This window comes from Poecilia reticulata, chromosome 9 (genome assembly GCF_904066995.2).
Source record: "Poecilia reticulata chromosome 9, P_reticulata-male-v2, whole genome shotgun sequence".
Lineage (NCBI taxonomy): Eukaryota > Metazoa > Chordata > Actinopteri > Cyprinodontiformes > Poeciliidae > Poecilia > Poecilia reticulata.
Genome location: NC_088838.1, coordinates 24,686,129 through 24,699,700, shown reverse-complemented (window position 1 = coordinate 24,699,700; position 13,572 = coordinate 24,686,129). Strand labels below are relative to the sequence as shown.

Sequence of the window (13,572 nt, the reverse complement as noted above, 5' to 3'; positions counted from 1 at the left end):
ATATGCAGCTGCATCTGTATTTTTCTCAAATAGAAAACTGTGATTCGATGTGAAGTATCCAAGTTCAAACACTGTTGTTTATCACTGGATCGATACTAACACGTGGTCGTTATAATAAATTAAGGTTATTGCTGTTGTTGTTCCCCTCCAGTGCTCAGACTGATGACCGAATCAGAGTTGAGAGGAGGGACAGCGCTGAATTTGAGTTCACCTCTGCAATGAACACAGTCGTCAAGTTCTACTGTCACACCCCGGAGAAAGGTGGATTTTTATGTTGTGTCATTTTGTTCCGCTTAGAGCTTTTACTCTGAACGCATTTTTTTCTCTGTTTGGTTCCTGCTATTAATACCACGACAGCCACTCAACGGTAACACTGGATGTGTCTAACAAGGACTGAGCTGTGACTCACGGCTGTGCTTTAGTGTTAAAAATCCGAACATGACTGCGCGTTTTGTTTTCCTCCAGACTCGCGCTCTCTGTCGAGTGTGGCCTCCTTCGACAGCCCGGTCATCTGCTGCCTGGGGCCGCTCATCCAGTACCTCCAAGAATTCAATCTGGAGAGGGTTCTTGGAAACGAAAGGTGCACGACACAGACGCATCCTGCAAGATTAATGTTGGGAATCCTGGGAGAGATTATTGAGATAATTGCTGTAATTCTTCCATATAGAGATAATAATTTAACATTTTCTTTGGGTACAGCATTTACAAGAAAATTTAGCTTTTTTCTTTCTTTGTTGAACATTACTGTAATGAAACTTTGCAATGTTTAAAATAACCAGGAATATGTAACTGACAGCCTGACACTTTTATTTATTATTACAAACATACAATTTGAGATTTACCTGCAACCTTTGAAATCAGAGAATAAACGCCTTCTTATATATGCCAGTCGTTTCTTGTTGGGCTTGTGACAGTTTCTGCCATCTGATATACAAAACTAAACATTAAAATTGTTCCAACAAGGGGAGGTAGCGGTGTATAAATAAGATTTTTCATTTTGTGCAGCTCGTTTCGGCATCTGTCCAGTGAATCAGGGGGGATGAAGCTGAGTGCTGCCACTCTCAGGAACCTGGAAATCCTCAGTAATCAGGTACATGCTCCTGTCATTTAGCTGTCATGGCCAATTTTTAAGGAGAATAAGATCGTATATGTGGAGTTAATAAATGATTCATACTATGCTATGAAATATTTTAAGGTCTCTCTTTGTATTTGCCTCGAACCGAAGCCTGTGCTGCAGGACATAATGCACTTTGTGCGGCTCGGGAAGATTTCCACGCTGTGCTGCCAAACGCTGTTTACTTTGGCTCTGTGTCATCAGTGACACTTGAGCATCTCAGCCTTCATATATTTGTGAAATCATATGTTGCCTAACGCGTCTGGAGCGTTGTGCTCTGCATGTCAGCCGTAATGATTTACTCCCTGTGATTTCCATTTCAACAATTTTTATGTTCTTATCCTAAAGTGCTTTGCTGCTTGATGGTGCAAAGGTGAATTGAGTTTTTCCGTTGTTGTTTTTTTCTTTGATTCATAGACAGATGGGAGCGTGAGGGGAAGTCTGTTGTGGGTGTTGGACCACGTTCGCACTCCGTTTGGACGGAGACTGCTGAGGAAGTGGGTCAGCCAGCCGCTCACAGAGCCGCAGTGAGTACGCGTCACCTTTGACCCCCAGCTTCATTCTCAGTCAGCCTGCACAATATCAGTAAAATATGCAACAATTATTGCTAAATGCCATAATAAGGATATGATTATTGAATTATCTGCATCATTTTACTTCTTTATTTGTTTTGAACTATGTTTAGGTTTTTAGGCTCTGAGTTTGTGGAGCAATTTGTGATTTATTTATTTTTTATCTGTGAAAGGAGTTATATAAATAAAATGTACTTATTTACTCCAAAACAACAGAGCGGGAGATTGATAGGTACCAGTCTGTCTGCAAGCTCATCTTTAAAAAGTCTTAAATTCATGTATCTAAAAATATGGCCATAGAATGTCTTCAATTCATTTAAATAATTGTAAGTTGGCCTTAAATACTTTAATCACAGGTTTCAAATGTTGTCTTTGCAGGACTGCTTAGTCGTGTATATTCAATATTTTATTTTCTTGAGGGACTTATCAGTTTGAGTCTCCCCTTGCTTGCTTTTTGCAAGAACACACACCATCATGGGTAAGTGTAAATCTAACACAGGTCTGGTGAACAGAGATGGTGGCAGAAAATATTCTAGCTAAACACAGAGGGAGCCATAAATACCTTCTAATGGAAAAACCAAACCAGTGACAGACTAATGGTGTTAAATAATGTCACCACCAGTTGACGTGAGAGAACCGACTGGGAGAAAACAAGAAACTCTGCTACTTTCCAGGTCCTTGGTTTCCACTTTGTTTTCTGATATGGATCATTAAGTAAAATGTCAGGAAAACAAACTTTGAGAATGAAAAATGTTATTGTCCTCTTTTCATCATTATGACCTCCATAAATGAGCTCCAAGAAGAACTCCTATATTTTTTGTTGCTTTAGTCTTGTTTGTGAATGAAACTGTGCAACATCCACAATAAATAACTCGGGTTAACAATACATACAATACAAAGTCCATAATGTTAATCTGTTACAGCAGAAGAAAGAAGGCATGTAAAGTTTGTTTAGAGTCAGCTGCTTAAAAAAAACAAAACAGGGTTTTTCAGTCTAATTCTGTTTTCCATACAGTCAAATTGTTAGTAATTTCTGTCTCTGAGGGCAGACCTCTTTTCTTTCTGCACAGGGATTATGGTTGTGGATTGGGCACCGCTTTTCAGATTAAATGGATAACATCTCTGCAGAATTTAGACATGAATCTAATCCTGATTACACGCAGGCGGATTAATTCCTCGACACGCTGCACATCAGCAAAAGGCACGGATGTTCTGGCCCAAACCGAGACAATGCACCATGACTTTTCGTTCTGAGTACGATGTTCAGGTCACAACTTCTCTAAATCTGCTCCAGTCTGCTTGTTTGGGGCTTTTTAATGCCCACACTCAGATGAACTCTCTGTGCTCTTCAGTGAATTGCTCTAATGGAGTTATTTGAAATTCTATCTAAGTCAATTCTTTGATGTATTTTTACAATGATTTTTTGTTTTATTCTGGAGTGAAATTCTTAACGTCTTCTCTGTCTGTAGAACCTCAGATCTTTTAAAGATGAACAGCTTTTCAGAAGCGGATCGAACGTGAAGAGAAAGGCAGGAAAGCTGAAAATAATATTCTTTTTAGTGAAATTGTGTCATTTATGTTAATTATAATAAAGTAAAAGCCATCTAAAACTATCACCATTTGTCACTTTGAACGGTTGTACAGGAGTGTAATTTTAGGATTGCGTTGGTGTTGCAGTCAAATAAATTCTCCCATCAAAAGGTGACACAACCAGAAATATTAACATTCATTTAAATTTTTGAGATCTTACTTTTTTGTTTCTCTTACCACATCTTCTAAGAAAAAAAAAAAGTGAAGTTACTGGAGCGAGACAACCACATGGAGCTTGATGACTAATTTGCTTTTTAAATAATTTAACCTTTATTAAGAACTGAGAACAAAATTAAATCAACTACCCACTCAGCAGAGTCTGACTGTTCAACTTTACCACTTTTAAAACCAAAATTAATTGCCCACTTACAATTATTATTACTAACTAGATCTCATATCGTCTGACAGATATTTTACTTCATCTTTTACTAACTCAGGTTTCCTGTGTTTTTCTTGTTCGCATTTTGTGATGTTTCTGTCACAAATCTTAATGTGTTTCATTCTCAATATGATTTAGGGTCCAGACTTTGACTGGGCCATTCTAACAGATAAATATGCTTTGATCTAAACATTGTTGCTACTACTGCTCTGGTTTAAGGTAATAGTTTTATATCATGATTTTCTTAATTACGATTGAAAAAAAAAGGCTTTTTTTTAACCTTCCTGAATATGAAAACTGAGAGGTTTGGTTTGAGACAATAAAACATTTCCTTAAAACAGTTTTTTGAAAATCTGCATTTTTACATTTCAAGCTAACAAAGTCAAGATTGGGGATTATTATTTATTTATTTTTAAATTGATTGACACCACTAGTATATTTCATAAACTCAATAGAACACATTAAAGTTTGTGTGACAAAATGTGATAAAATTCAATTAATATTAGTGACTCTGCAAGACGTTTAACTGTAAGAATCCACTCAGTTTCTCTCCTGCTTTCTGCCTGCTTTGCAGAGCTTCCACCTCAGAGTTTTTCCAGTTATGTGAATAAAGCTCAACCTGAGAATTTCCTGCCACATGTGTGAAAAGGAAACTGTAGGCAGAATCTGCAGTATAATTGCTAGGACCTTTTTCTGAGGTGTTCCATGTGACAAAATATGAAAAACTGTAGGAAGTCAGGAGGTTGTTTGGCACTTAAACGCAGCACTGTAGCTGCAATCAGCTGGGTTGCAATTATTCATAAAGAATCCAATCAGCGGCAATCATTTCAATCAGAAAGGATTCAGCTTTTCTAAGAACACATATCTTTTGCTTCTTGCGTAGCTCGAACGTTTCGATGACTTTCAGCCCGTCTTTGTAATTCACACCTCTTTTCTTTCCTCCCGTCTCCTCCTTCCTCTCGCCTGCAGGCGTATAGCAGAAAGACAGGATGCTGTGCAGGAAATGATGGAGTCAGACTCGATAACTCTGAACCCCATCAGAGCTCTGCTGTCACATTTGCCTGATCTGGAGAGAGGCATCTGCAGCATATATCATGGAAAGGTAATCAAAAACACTTAGATGCATATTTTATTTAACTGTGTGTGCTACAAAGCTTTGTCATCCAGAGATGGTTATAAAGTACCTGAAAATATGGTCTGACCCTCTCAAAGATGAAAAACAATTTTCCTCTTCTTCTTCCTCTCATCTCCATTGTTCTGTCTTTTTTTATGGCAGACTTGATCAACAGGAGAGAGCAGTCACCTCACTGTCGCTTTCCTGATTGTCTAACAGAACCTCATCTCCCACCAGACCCCGTCTTAAGAAGTGCCACATGCTTTTCTTCTGTCTCCATATGCGCATTTGTGTGTGTTTGTCTGTGAGGCAGCACACGTGTATTGCTTCGTGCTCATCTTTCTGTCTCCTTCATTTGGGGTTAAAAGAAAACGATCTGATGTCTTCAAACGTGGACACACAGCGAGCACACGGAGCCGGGCCTTAATTGTCATGTTGCCCATCTGCAGATAAATGGGTCTGTGTGTAATGGCCTGTGTCTCAATGGCTCCATTGACATAATGGCAGGGAGGGCATGCCTGTGGTCTTCTGCTGCTCTCTGTTTGTTTTTCATAAAAGTGCAACGTGGGGGCTGCAGACGTGGGGCAGCATTGAAACCGCAGCGAAGCCTTTAGTACCAAAACCCCCGGCGGCGTGACCGTCATTGATGTGAGGCTTCTGACTTGTTGCCATACAGTAATAATATTGGATATGCTCTCTCTCATCAGAGCCATTCCCAGGGAAAAGATTGATTCGTGCTTTATATTAACTTAATTTAATTGCTACGGCAATAATGTTGATGGCAGAAAACAGGGAGCTGCTGTTTTTTAAGGTTGACTGGTTTTATATTTCTCATCATGTGGATTACTGGAACTGTTTGCCTTTAAACACAGTTTAAAGCCTTTATTTTTCCATTTTTGAATGAAAGTTTTGACATGTGAAGGTGCAATATTTTTAATCTTTTAAAGGAACAGCATGATGCAAAAGACTTAACTGACGATAAGTGGGATTAATTCACATTTTTCACATCACTCTTTTCTTTTCCACCATCATCAAGATCATGGCACCTGTCAGGTTTGGGCAAAACAACTGAAAGTCCCTCCAACAAGACAAATTCAATGGAAACCAAATGTTTTGCACTAAAAGACAGAACTCTTTTTTTTATCACTGTCTGACATTAATATTGGTCAGAAATGTTGCAGTTGGATTTCTTCTTCTGATACTGGTGATGTTTGATTAGTTTGATGATATGAAACATTTTAGTGTGATAAAAAAGCAAAAACAGAAGAAATCTTTATTACAACGTACGTCACCACTAAGCTGGTTGTTTTGCTGCCGTTTTCCTCCATGTGTTGCAGTCTTCCACGCAGGAGTTTTTCCTCATCTGCAGCAGTCTTTCTCGCCTTGGGCTGGAACTGCAGGCTCTTCTCCCAGCTGTCCAGGCGCAGATCCGCTCCTCGTTGCTCCGGAGCCTCTTATTGGACACTCCTGACCTGCTGGCTCCGGCCCATGGGTTCCTCAAGGTGCTCAATGAGAAAGCAGCAAAGTAAGTTGAACCTAAGGACAAGAAAACGGGTTTTTATGGAGGAGAAACTGTTCGACTTTTAAATATTTTTCAAAATCACTCAAGAAAAATAAGATTATCTCTATTTATCCATCAAGGCATGTTTTGATGGATAAAGGCGTGAACAGATATTTTTCTATTGCTTGTGTTTATAAACCAAACAAAAGAGGGGTTTTTTGTTTTAATTCATGTAGTATAATTTTATGTTTTTCTTAATCCATCCTAATAAAAAAAAAACTGATTTCAAATCTCTGCATATATTTGTTTTTTTAATTTACATAAATGTTACTTAGACCCTCAAATCTTTTACACATTTTGATCATTTGACATTTTTGTTGACTTCAGGTGTTCTATATAATAGAAATCAGAAGTTTACATACGATGAATAAAAAAAAAACATATTCTTTTTAACTGCCTGAGATTAAATCAGACCAAATTTCTCTTAGGTCAGTTGCAATTTCCAAAGTTATTTCTTTTTGCTAAATACCACAATGATGAGAGAAAAGATTATGTCAGAGATTTATTTAGTAGCGTCTTCAAAATCAGACGTTTATAATGAATATCTGTTTAGACGATGAGGGAAAGCCCAGAATGTGACTGCTGGGTCGGACTCCCTGCTTATGATGACATCCACAATAAAACTCCTGAAATCATGTAATTCCCTTTTTATTTTTCCTTCCCAAAAGTATCAAATGCCATGTTCCCAACCATTTGAACACTTTCTGAAGGTGCTGCTTTAAGCTGATGCTCCGCACTGTTTCTGACAGCTGGCATCGAGTGCCGCAGATAAAGGCATCAGAGTGTTATATATTGACACAAGGATGTTTCTTTTTCTTGTTGTGGTTCAGATTGTCAAACTGTGAACTCAAAGATTGGCAGAGTGAGGTGTTACCAGCAGCTGTCACCTTTAAATTGGCTGTTTCCGCAGGTCGGGGAATAAGACGGAGCTCTTTTCAGATCTGTCTGGCTTCCCGACGCTGCAGGAAAGGATGAGCCAAATCCAGTCTGTCCTCGCTGAAATTCAAGCCCACCGCAAAGAGGTCCGGTTGGTGCTGAAGGCCCCCGCGCTCGATTACGTCACTGTTTCTGGACAGGAGGTACGGCCTGTAGCTGTGTGCGAGTCTGGGAGAGGGGAGGAAAGTGGGAGGAGGTCAGCTGGCTATTTGGGTCGAAGTCCCAGCTGTTTGTGTTTGTCTGATTTGAGCAAAGCTGACGCATTATTTTTATTTGTCCTCTGCTCTGATTTGTCACCGTCCTTCTCTTCTGCTTTCAGTTTCTGATTGAGGTGAAGAACTTGTTGTCAGCAATCGTTCCACCTGACTGGGTCAAAATCAGCAGGTCAGCTCACTTACCAGTGAAACAAACACTTTTTACAGGTTTTCCTTTAGTTTTTCCATTTTAAAATTCCCAACCTAGATACTTGAGTCTCTAGATTATTTTAAATTAATTCTATTCTGGACAAAACCCTGGAAAAAGTTGTACTTAAACCACTTTGGCCTATATCAGGATCAAATTCAAATCTTTTAAAACACACTTTGCAATTTTATTTTAGGTTTTAATGAATATTAAAAACAGCAGAGAAGTATTGATGTTGATTTGGGACATAATCCAGAGCTATATAAGGAACTGAGACGAAAAGAAGATGAAAAATTTAGCTTGTTTGATCTTGAAACAAATCAAATTTAAGGATTCATTAAGAATGGTAATCTTTTTGAAACACGACAAATAAAAGACTTTCAACTTAAGACTTTATTGAGCCCTGAGGGAAATTTGTATTGTTATTCTAAAGTATACCAAATAAATGCAAAAAAGAACATTGGTTTTACAACAGTTTTGTTTTTAGTCTTGTGGTAAGTGCTATAAAAATAATATCCCAGTTCAAACATTTTCCGACGCCCTATTGTCTTCATATTTTCCATTGTTATCAGACAAAGCTAAAGACTGAAGCACTGGACTGGCATATCTTCTGGGATTCTTTGAAATTTTCAGATAGACACAAAAAATTATGTTGAAATAAAATATGTATTAGGTTATTCAAACCCATAATCTGATAGTTAGGAGGACTTAAGCAGATCCGACTCCTATCTGAGAAGCACATGTTGTCATGTCATCTGAAAAAGGAATTAAAAACAAACAAGGAAACAAGCAAATAAATAGCCAAAGTTAGGGATTTATTTTTAACATATTGGTATTGATGCCATAAGTAAAACTGGACCGATATTAAAAACCAATATTTGCAACAACAGAAAATTATTCAAGGCAACAAAATAGCTCTAAACGGGAAATTTGACCGGAATTAAAACAACTAAATAACAGATAAAGTTATGCAATCATCTAGAAATCAGAAGCCTGACATCCAATATTGCTGTGACAGTCCGATTCTGTGTATGTTTGCATAAATAAACATCTTTGCACTGGCATTGCTGTTCACATGGTTCTCGGGAATGGTTTGCTTAGCATCCAGAGGCGAGCTGTTTGCAAAGCTCCTCTCAGCATCAATTCGTTTCACCCACACAGCCGCACCTTGAATCATCACGTTTTGCTGCAGGAAAAGTTGGTTGTTGTCGAACTCTTTTCTTTTCCTCGTGAGGCGACTGGATTCCCGAAAGGTTTGCAAGATAGCAACCAGAAAAAAGGAATCCATGCGTCTCTGCTTCTGGCCTTATCTCTGTGTTTGTTCAAATCGATGTCTTTGCTTGCTGATGTTCCATATTTACACTTTGAACATCAGCTCAATATCAGCTGGGTGGAAAGTAAATGCTCATTGTTGTTGCTGCAGTTTCTTTTCTGAAGCCTGAAGACTATTTACGTTCTAACCCTTTCTTTTTAAAACAAAAATGGTCATTTTTAAAATTTTGCCAAAAACGCTGGTAGTGTCTTGTAAAAATTTTAATAGTATTTATGTTGTACATGTTTAGTAACTTTTATTTTGTTGGAAAATTATGATATAGACTAACACTGACTCGTTCATAATTGTGAATTGAAAGGAAAAGAAGAACATAAAAAATCTGAAACGGTTGCTCTGCATTTCTATTCAACCCCCTTTACTCTGAAGCCTGTAAATAAAACCCACTGCAGCAGTCAGCATACTGAAAATTGGAAAGGTTAAAATGGATAGTTAAGAACTAGAGTTTGGTAGTAAGTAGTTACGTTCACTCAATTACATTTACTATCATTTAGTAACTTTCTGGAAAAATGTACTTGTAGTACATTTTTCCAGATGTACTACATCTGGAAAAATGTAGTACCTAAAAGCTTAGGTATTTTTCCTAAGCTACTTTTTACTTGAGTAACTTTATTAGGAAGTACCGTTACTGTTATTTGAGTGAAATTTTTGGATACTCTACTCATGGTGAGGAGCTTCACTGAATGAAGAAAAAACATGTTCTAAACAAAAAAAAGTCACATAAATATTTACAGTTTTTGTTAAAGTAACAGTTAGGGTTACGTTTTAAATCGGAAGAAACTGATTTGGAGAAATTCTTTTGTTATTTTGTAGTTATGTTATATTAATCATTTTTATTGAGGTCTTTAAAATACCAACATTTTTACATACGTTTATATTTTGGTCCATCTGATGATATAATTTCTAAATATTGAAGAACACACATGTTAAAAAGCTCTGAGGTATCAAGATCCAGTCGTTTTATTACTGAAGAAGGACTTTAATGCTTGTTCTCCTCCTCTTCCTCTGCAGCACGAAGACTGTCAGCAGGTATCACTCTCCTCTCCTGGTTGAACGCTACAAGAAGCTGCAGCAGCTCCGAGAGCAGCTGCTGCTGGACTGCCAGAGGGAGTGGACCCGATTTCTGGAGTACGACAGAGGCAACTCCACACACACACACACACACACACGCGCAAACACACACAGTTCTTATCAGGAATTCAAATAAAAAACTGTTAAAACTCATAACAAGTCTGCGGTTCAGAGGTATGCGTCCACAGCTCTCTGCCTGCCAGAATTGGTCTGTTTAAGTCAAGCACCCTGTCAGAGCCGTCTGCTCTGAAACCTGTATTCACTAAGCTTAATTTACACTTGAAAATAATTTTTTCCTCTCTCTTTCTCTCTCTGTAGTCAGTTTGGGGAGCACTACCACACCATGAAAAGAGCTATTAGTCACCTAGCAACCACGGACTGCCTCCTTTCATTGGCTGAGGTGGCCAAAGAAGGGAATTATTGCAGGTGATTTCCTCTTATGCTGACCATAAATATTGATGCATGTGCTGGAGCATATATTTTGTGTGTGTGTTTGGGTATTGTTTATATTTCTCTGTGTGGATACGTGTGTGTATGAGTGTGTGTGTGGTGGTGGGGGGGGGGGGGGGTCGTCCTCTGTCGTGTCCTATAGACTCCGACAGGCTGTATGTGGGTGTATGCACCGGGCTGAGCACTGTGCTCTGCCAGAACACCAACATCTCTCCCACTCACTCACACACAACCATCTTTATAGTGTCTATTTCTGCACGTTAGATTTCAGCTTTTTCCTCCATCCACATCGTAGCACTGAATGCGTTCCTTCATGCAGCTTCCTTTTAACCTCAGCTCACTTAAAATTTCTCACTTTGGCTGTTTTAAATGTTGCATTCAGCTGTAAAAGCTGAAAGCCTGTGCTTGGAGAGTTCTGGAGCGGAAACAGAAAGATGCATCTGCAAGCCTGTCAAAGAGGATCAAGCCTCATGGGTGGGGAAAAGGAAGACATCTCATGAGACAACCCAACTTTTCACAGAGCATAAAGCTCTTACTTCACCGCTCCGTCTGTGTTTTGACCCTGAGCTATGGTTATAAGATCCTGACCAGAACATCCTGCATTCAAGTGGCTGAAATGAACTTTCGGTGTATGGTGGCTGAAATAAGCCTTAGGCTGTGTTCACACAGAACTATGCACAAATCCAATTTGTTTTTTGTTTTTTTTGCTAAAATCCATGTTTTTGCCTTGTCATTCATGCTGCTTATTGAAACCGACTACAATCAGACTGTGTAGTGTGAACGGCTTGCGTCCCCAAAACTGATGTCACTCAAAGATGCAATGTTTAAGGAAGTAATAATGATGGAGCTGTTTATATATGATTTTAAAGTTGATTCAGGGAGCCACCACTCCCTGAATAAATCGCAAGATCATTACAAGATCAAAGGAAGCTAATAAAAAGAAAGCACAACTAATAGAAGCGGCCTTTTGTGGAGCATTGACTGCAACTTCAGTGGGGAAGTCTGTTTGGATGTGTAGTCAGAGCCAGAAGTGGTGGGATTGTGATTTGATTCGCTCCAGTGACACAGACTTCTTTTATAATGTCACAGTCATTTTCAGCCATTGTTTACGTCCTGATTTAACACGACTGGCTTCCTATGGTGCAAAATCATGATGCATGTATCACATAAATGACATAAAACCCGGATAAAATGTGACATGATTGTTCAGCTCGCAGACTCTTTGAAAACAATCAGGTACACATCAGATTCACTGCAACATATTAAAGTGGAATTGACTGGATTTTTTGGGGGGGATGAAATAATTAAAATTGTGCCATTCAGACTGCAGTGAAAAAGCCAGATGTGGGTCGCATTTGCCTTAGAGGAGGAGCTTTGTTATTCTGGTGTAAAGTTGTTTGCTGCTGTGCATCAAAAGGAGTCAGGTGAGATAGTTCTGTTATTTTGGAATGATGCCTTCTGGATCATTTCCTTTTGAAGGTTTGAAGGTTTTCCAGTCATGTTCCACTGGGAATAGACAGTAAACCAAGACAACACCAAAGAAATTAGAAATCTGTGCTGGACTGGAAGCACCTGGCAGCACCCTCTCCTCCTCAGAATGAGCAGGAGAGGGATGTTTCAGTCCTGATCCCCGTCCAGGATAACTTGGAAAAATGGATGGATGGATCTAAGCTCCAATTTCAAAATTAGACATAAAATTGTCATTTTCCTTTTTTCTACATTCATATTTATCTTTTTTCTCTTTCAAAAAAGTCCCATTGAATCATTTTCAATCCCAGCAGTTAAAACCTCTGCTGCTCACTCTGTTGTTTAGATGTCAGTATTTTCAGAGATGTCACTGTCAGAATTATTTGCATCCCTACTGTTAATACTTTGTACAACCCATTTGCAAACAGGACAGCACTTTCTCTTCTGTTACATCTCACATGGTTGGTTTATCATTATGTTGATAGATTGTCTAGATTCCTTGCTCCTCTTTCAGGGTCTCTTCTCCACGCTTTAGAAAATCCTTCATCTTGATCTGAAGCTGTTTCACTTCTTTTCCTTTTTTTGTATGTGCTCCCAATTTTCTTTATCCACTCAACTACTTAAAAGGATAAAAATTAAGAATCAGTGGTCCTTTTTATTTTGATTTCAGATTTAGGGCATCTGTTGTTGTTTTTTAAAATATTTGTACAGCTTTTACAAATTCACCAGCTCCTAAACTACAAACTGCCACTATTTTGCAACCCTAACAAGCAAACTTTGGTTAGAAATGAACATCATGTCTGAGTTTTGTTTCTACTGTGTGTTCACGTCTCTCACTGACTTCTCTCTATTCAGGCCAAAGGTGTGTGAAAATAATCACCAGATAATGATCACTGATGGCAGACATCCTGCGATAGATTTATTGATGGGAGAGCACAGCCAGTATGTTCCCAACCACACCATATTACAGGTACAAACACACACGCACATGCACATATTCAAATAACTCTGAGACAAAGAGCTTTGCACGACACACGCTCACACACACGCATACCCACACACTGACTTCCTCGCTCGGTGCTCGAGTGGGTGTAGGTTAATCTTGCAACAGAAGCACAAGGCTGTGGGAAGAGGAGCCAAGCTTTTTCAGTCCACCCACCTCCTCAGCTGTGCATGCAAGCATGCAAATATCTCATTCTAGTCACAGTTGGTGTCTTCTTCTCCTCTTTCTGTTTGTTTTAGCGTGACGGCAAGAGGACTATGATAATCACAGGGCCCAATATGGGGGGCAAGAGCTCCTACATCCGCCAGGTCGCCCTTATCTGCGTTATGGCCCAGATAGGCTCGTACGTCCCGGCGCGTGAGGCCTGTCTGGGCGTACTGGACGGTATTTACACCAGGTACGGCCACAAGCTCACACACATTTAGGTCTCATTCCTGCATTGAGTTATTACAAGCCAGAAATTACTAACTTGAAAGAAACTCCCTGATTTCTTAACATGTAGCAAATCACTCATAACTGAGAAAAAATACTACAAAAGATTATTGCATATTTGTCTATAAAAAATAGATAAATTCTGTGGAAA

General features: G+C 38.9%; 1 protein-coding gene across 2 annotated transcripts in view; it reads left to right on the top strand.

The window, feature by feature from the left end:
* Nucleotides 1-13,572, top strand: part of msh3 (mutS homolog 3 (E. coli)) — a 40,222-nt gene that overhangs the window by 8,247 nt on the left and 18,403 nt on the right. Inside the window, exons 9-20 of one of the 2 annotated variants that reach the window (XM_008418214.3) lie at nucleotides 152-261; nucleotides 466-580; nucleotides 1,006-1,090; nucleotides 1,532-1,641; nucleotides 4,625-4,757; nucleotides 6,107-6,294; nucleotides 7,241-7,409; nucleotides 7,586-7,650; nucleotides 10,010-10,126; nucleotides 10,388-10,495; nucleotides 12,842-12,956; nucleotides 13,229-13,386. In XM_008418214.3, the coding sequence (XP_008416436.2) occupies nucleotides 152-261; nucleotides 466-580; nucleotides 1,006-1,090; nucleotides 1,532-1,641; nucleotides 4,625-4,757; nucleotides 6,107-6,294; nucleotides 7,241-7,409; nucleotides 7,586-7,650; nucleotides 10,010-10,126; nucleotides 10,388-10,495; nucleotides 12,842-12,956; nucleotides 13,229-13,386 (1,473 nt within the window). The remainder of the gene's footprint in view (nucleotides 1-151; nucleotides 262-465; nucleotides 581-1,005; nucleotides 1,091-1,531; nucleotides 1,642-4,624; nucleotides 4,758-6,106; nucleotides 6,295-7,240; nucleotides 7,410-7,585; nucleotides 7,651-10,009; nucleotides 10,127-10,387; nucleotides 10,496-12,841; nucleotides 12,957-13,228; nucleotides 13,387-13,572) is intronic. The other variant, XM_081610761.1, reaches the window with a different exon arrangement.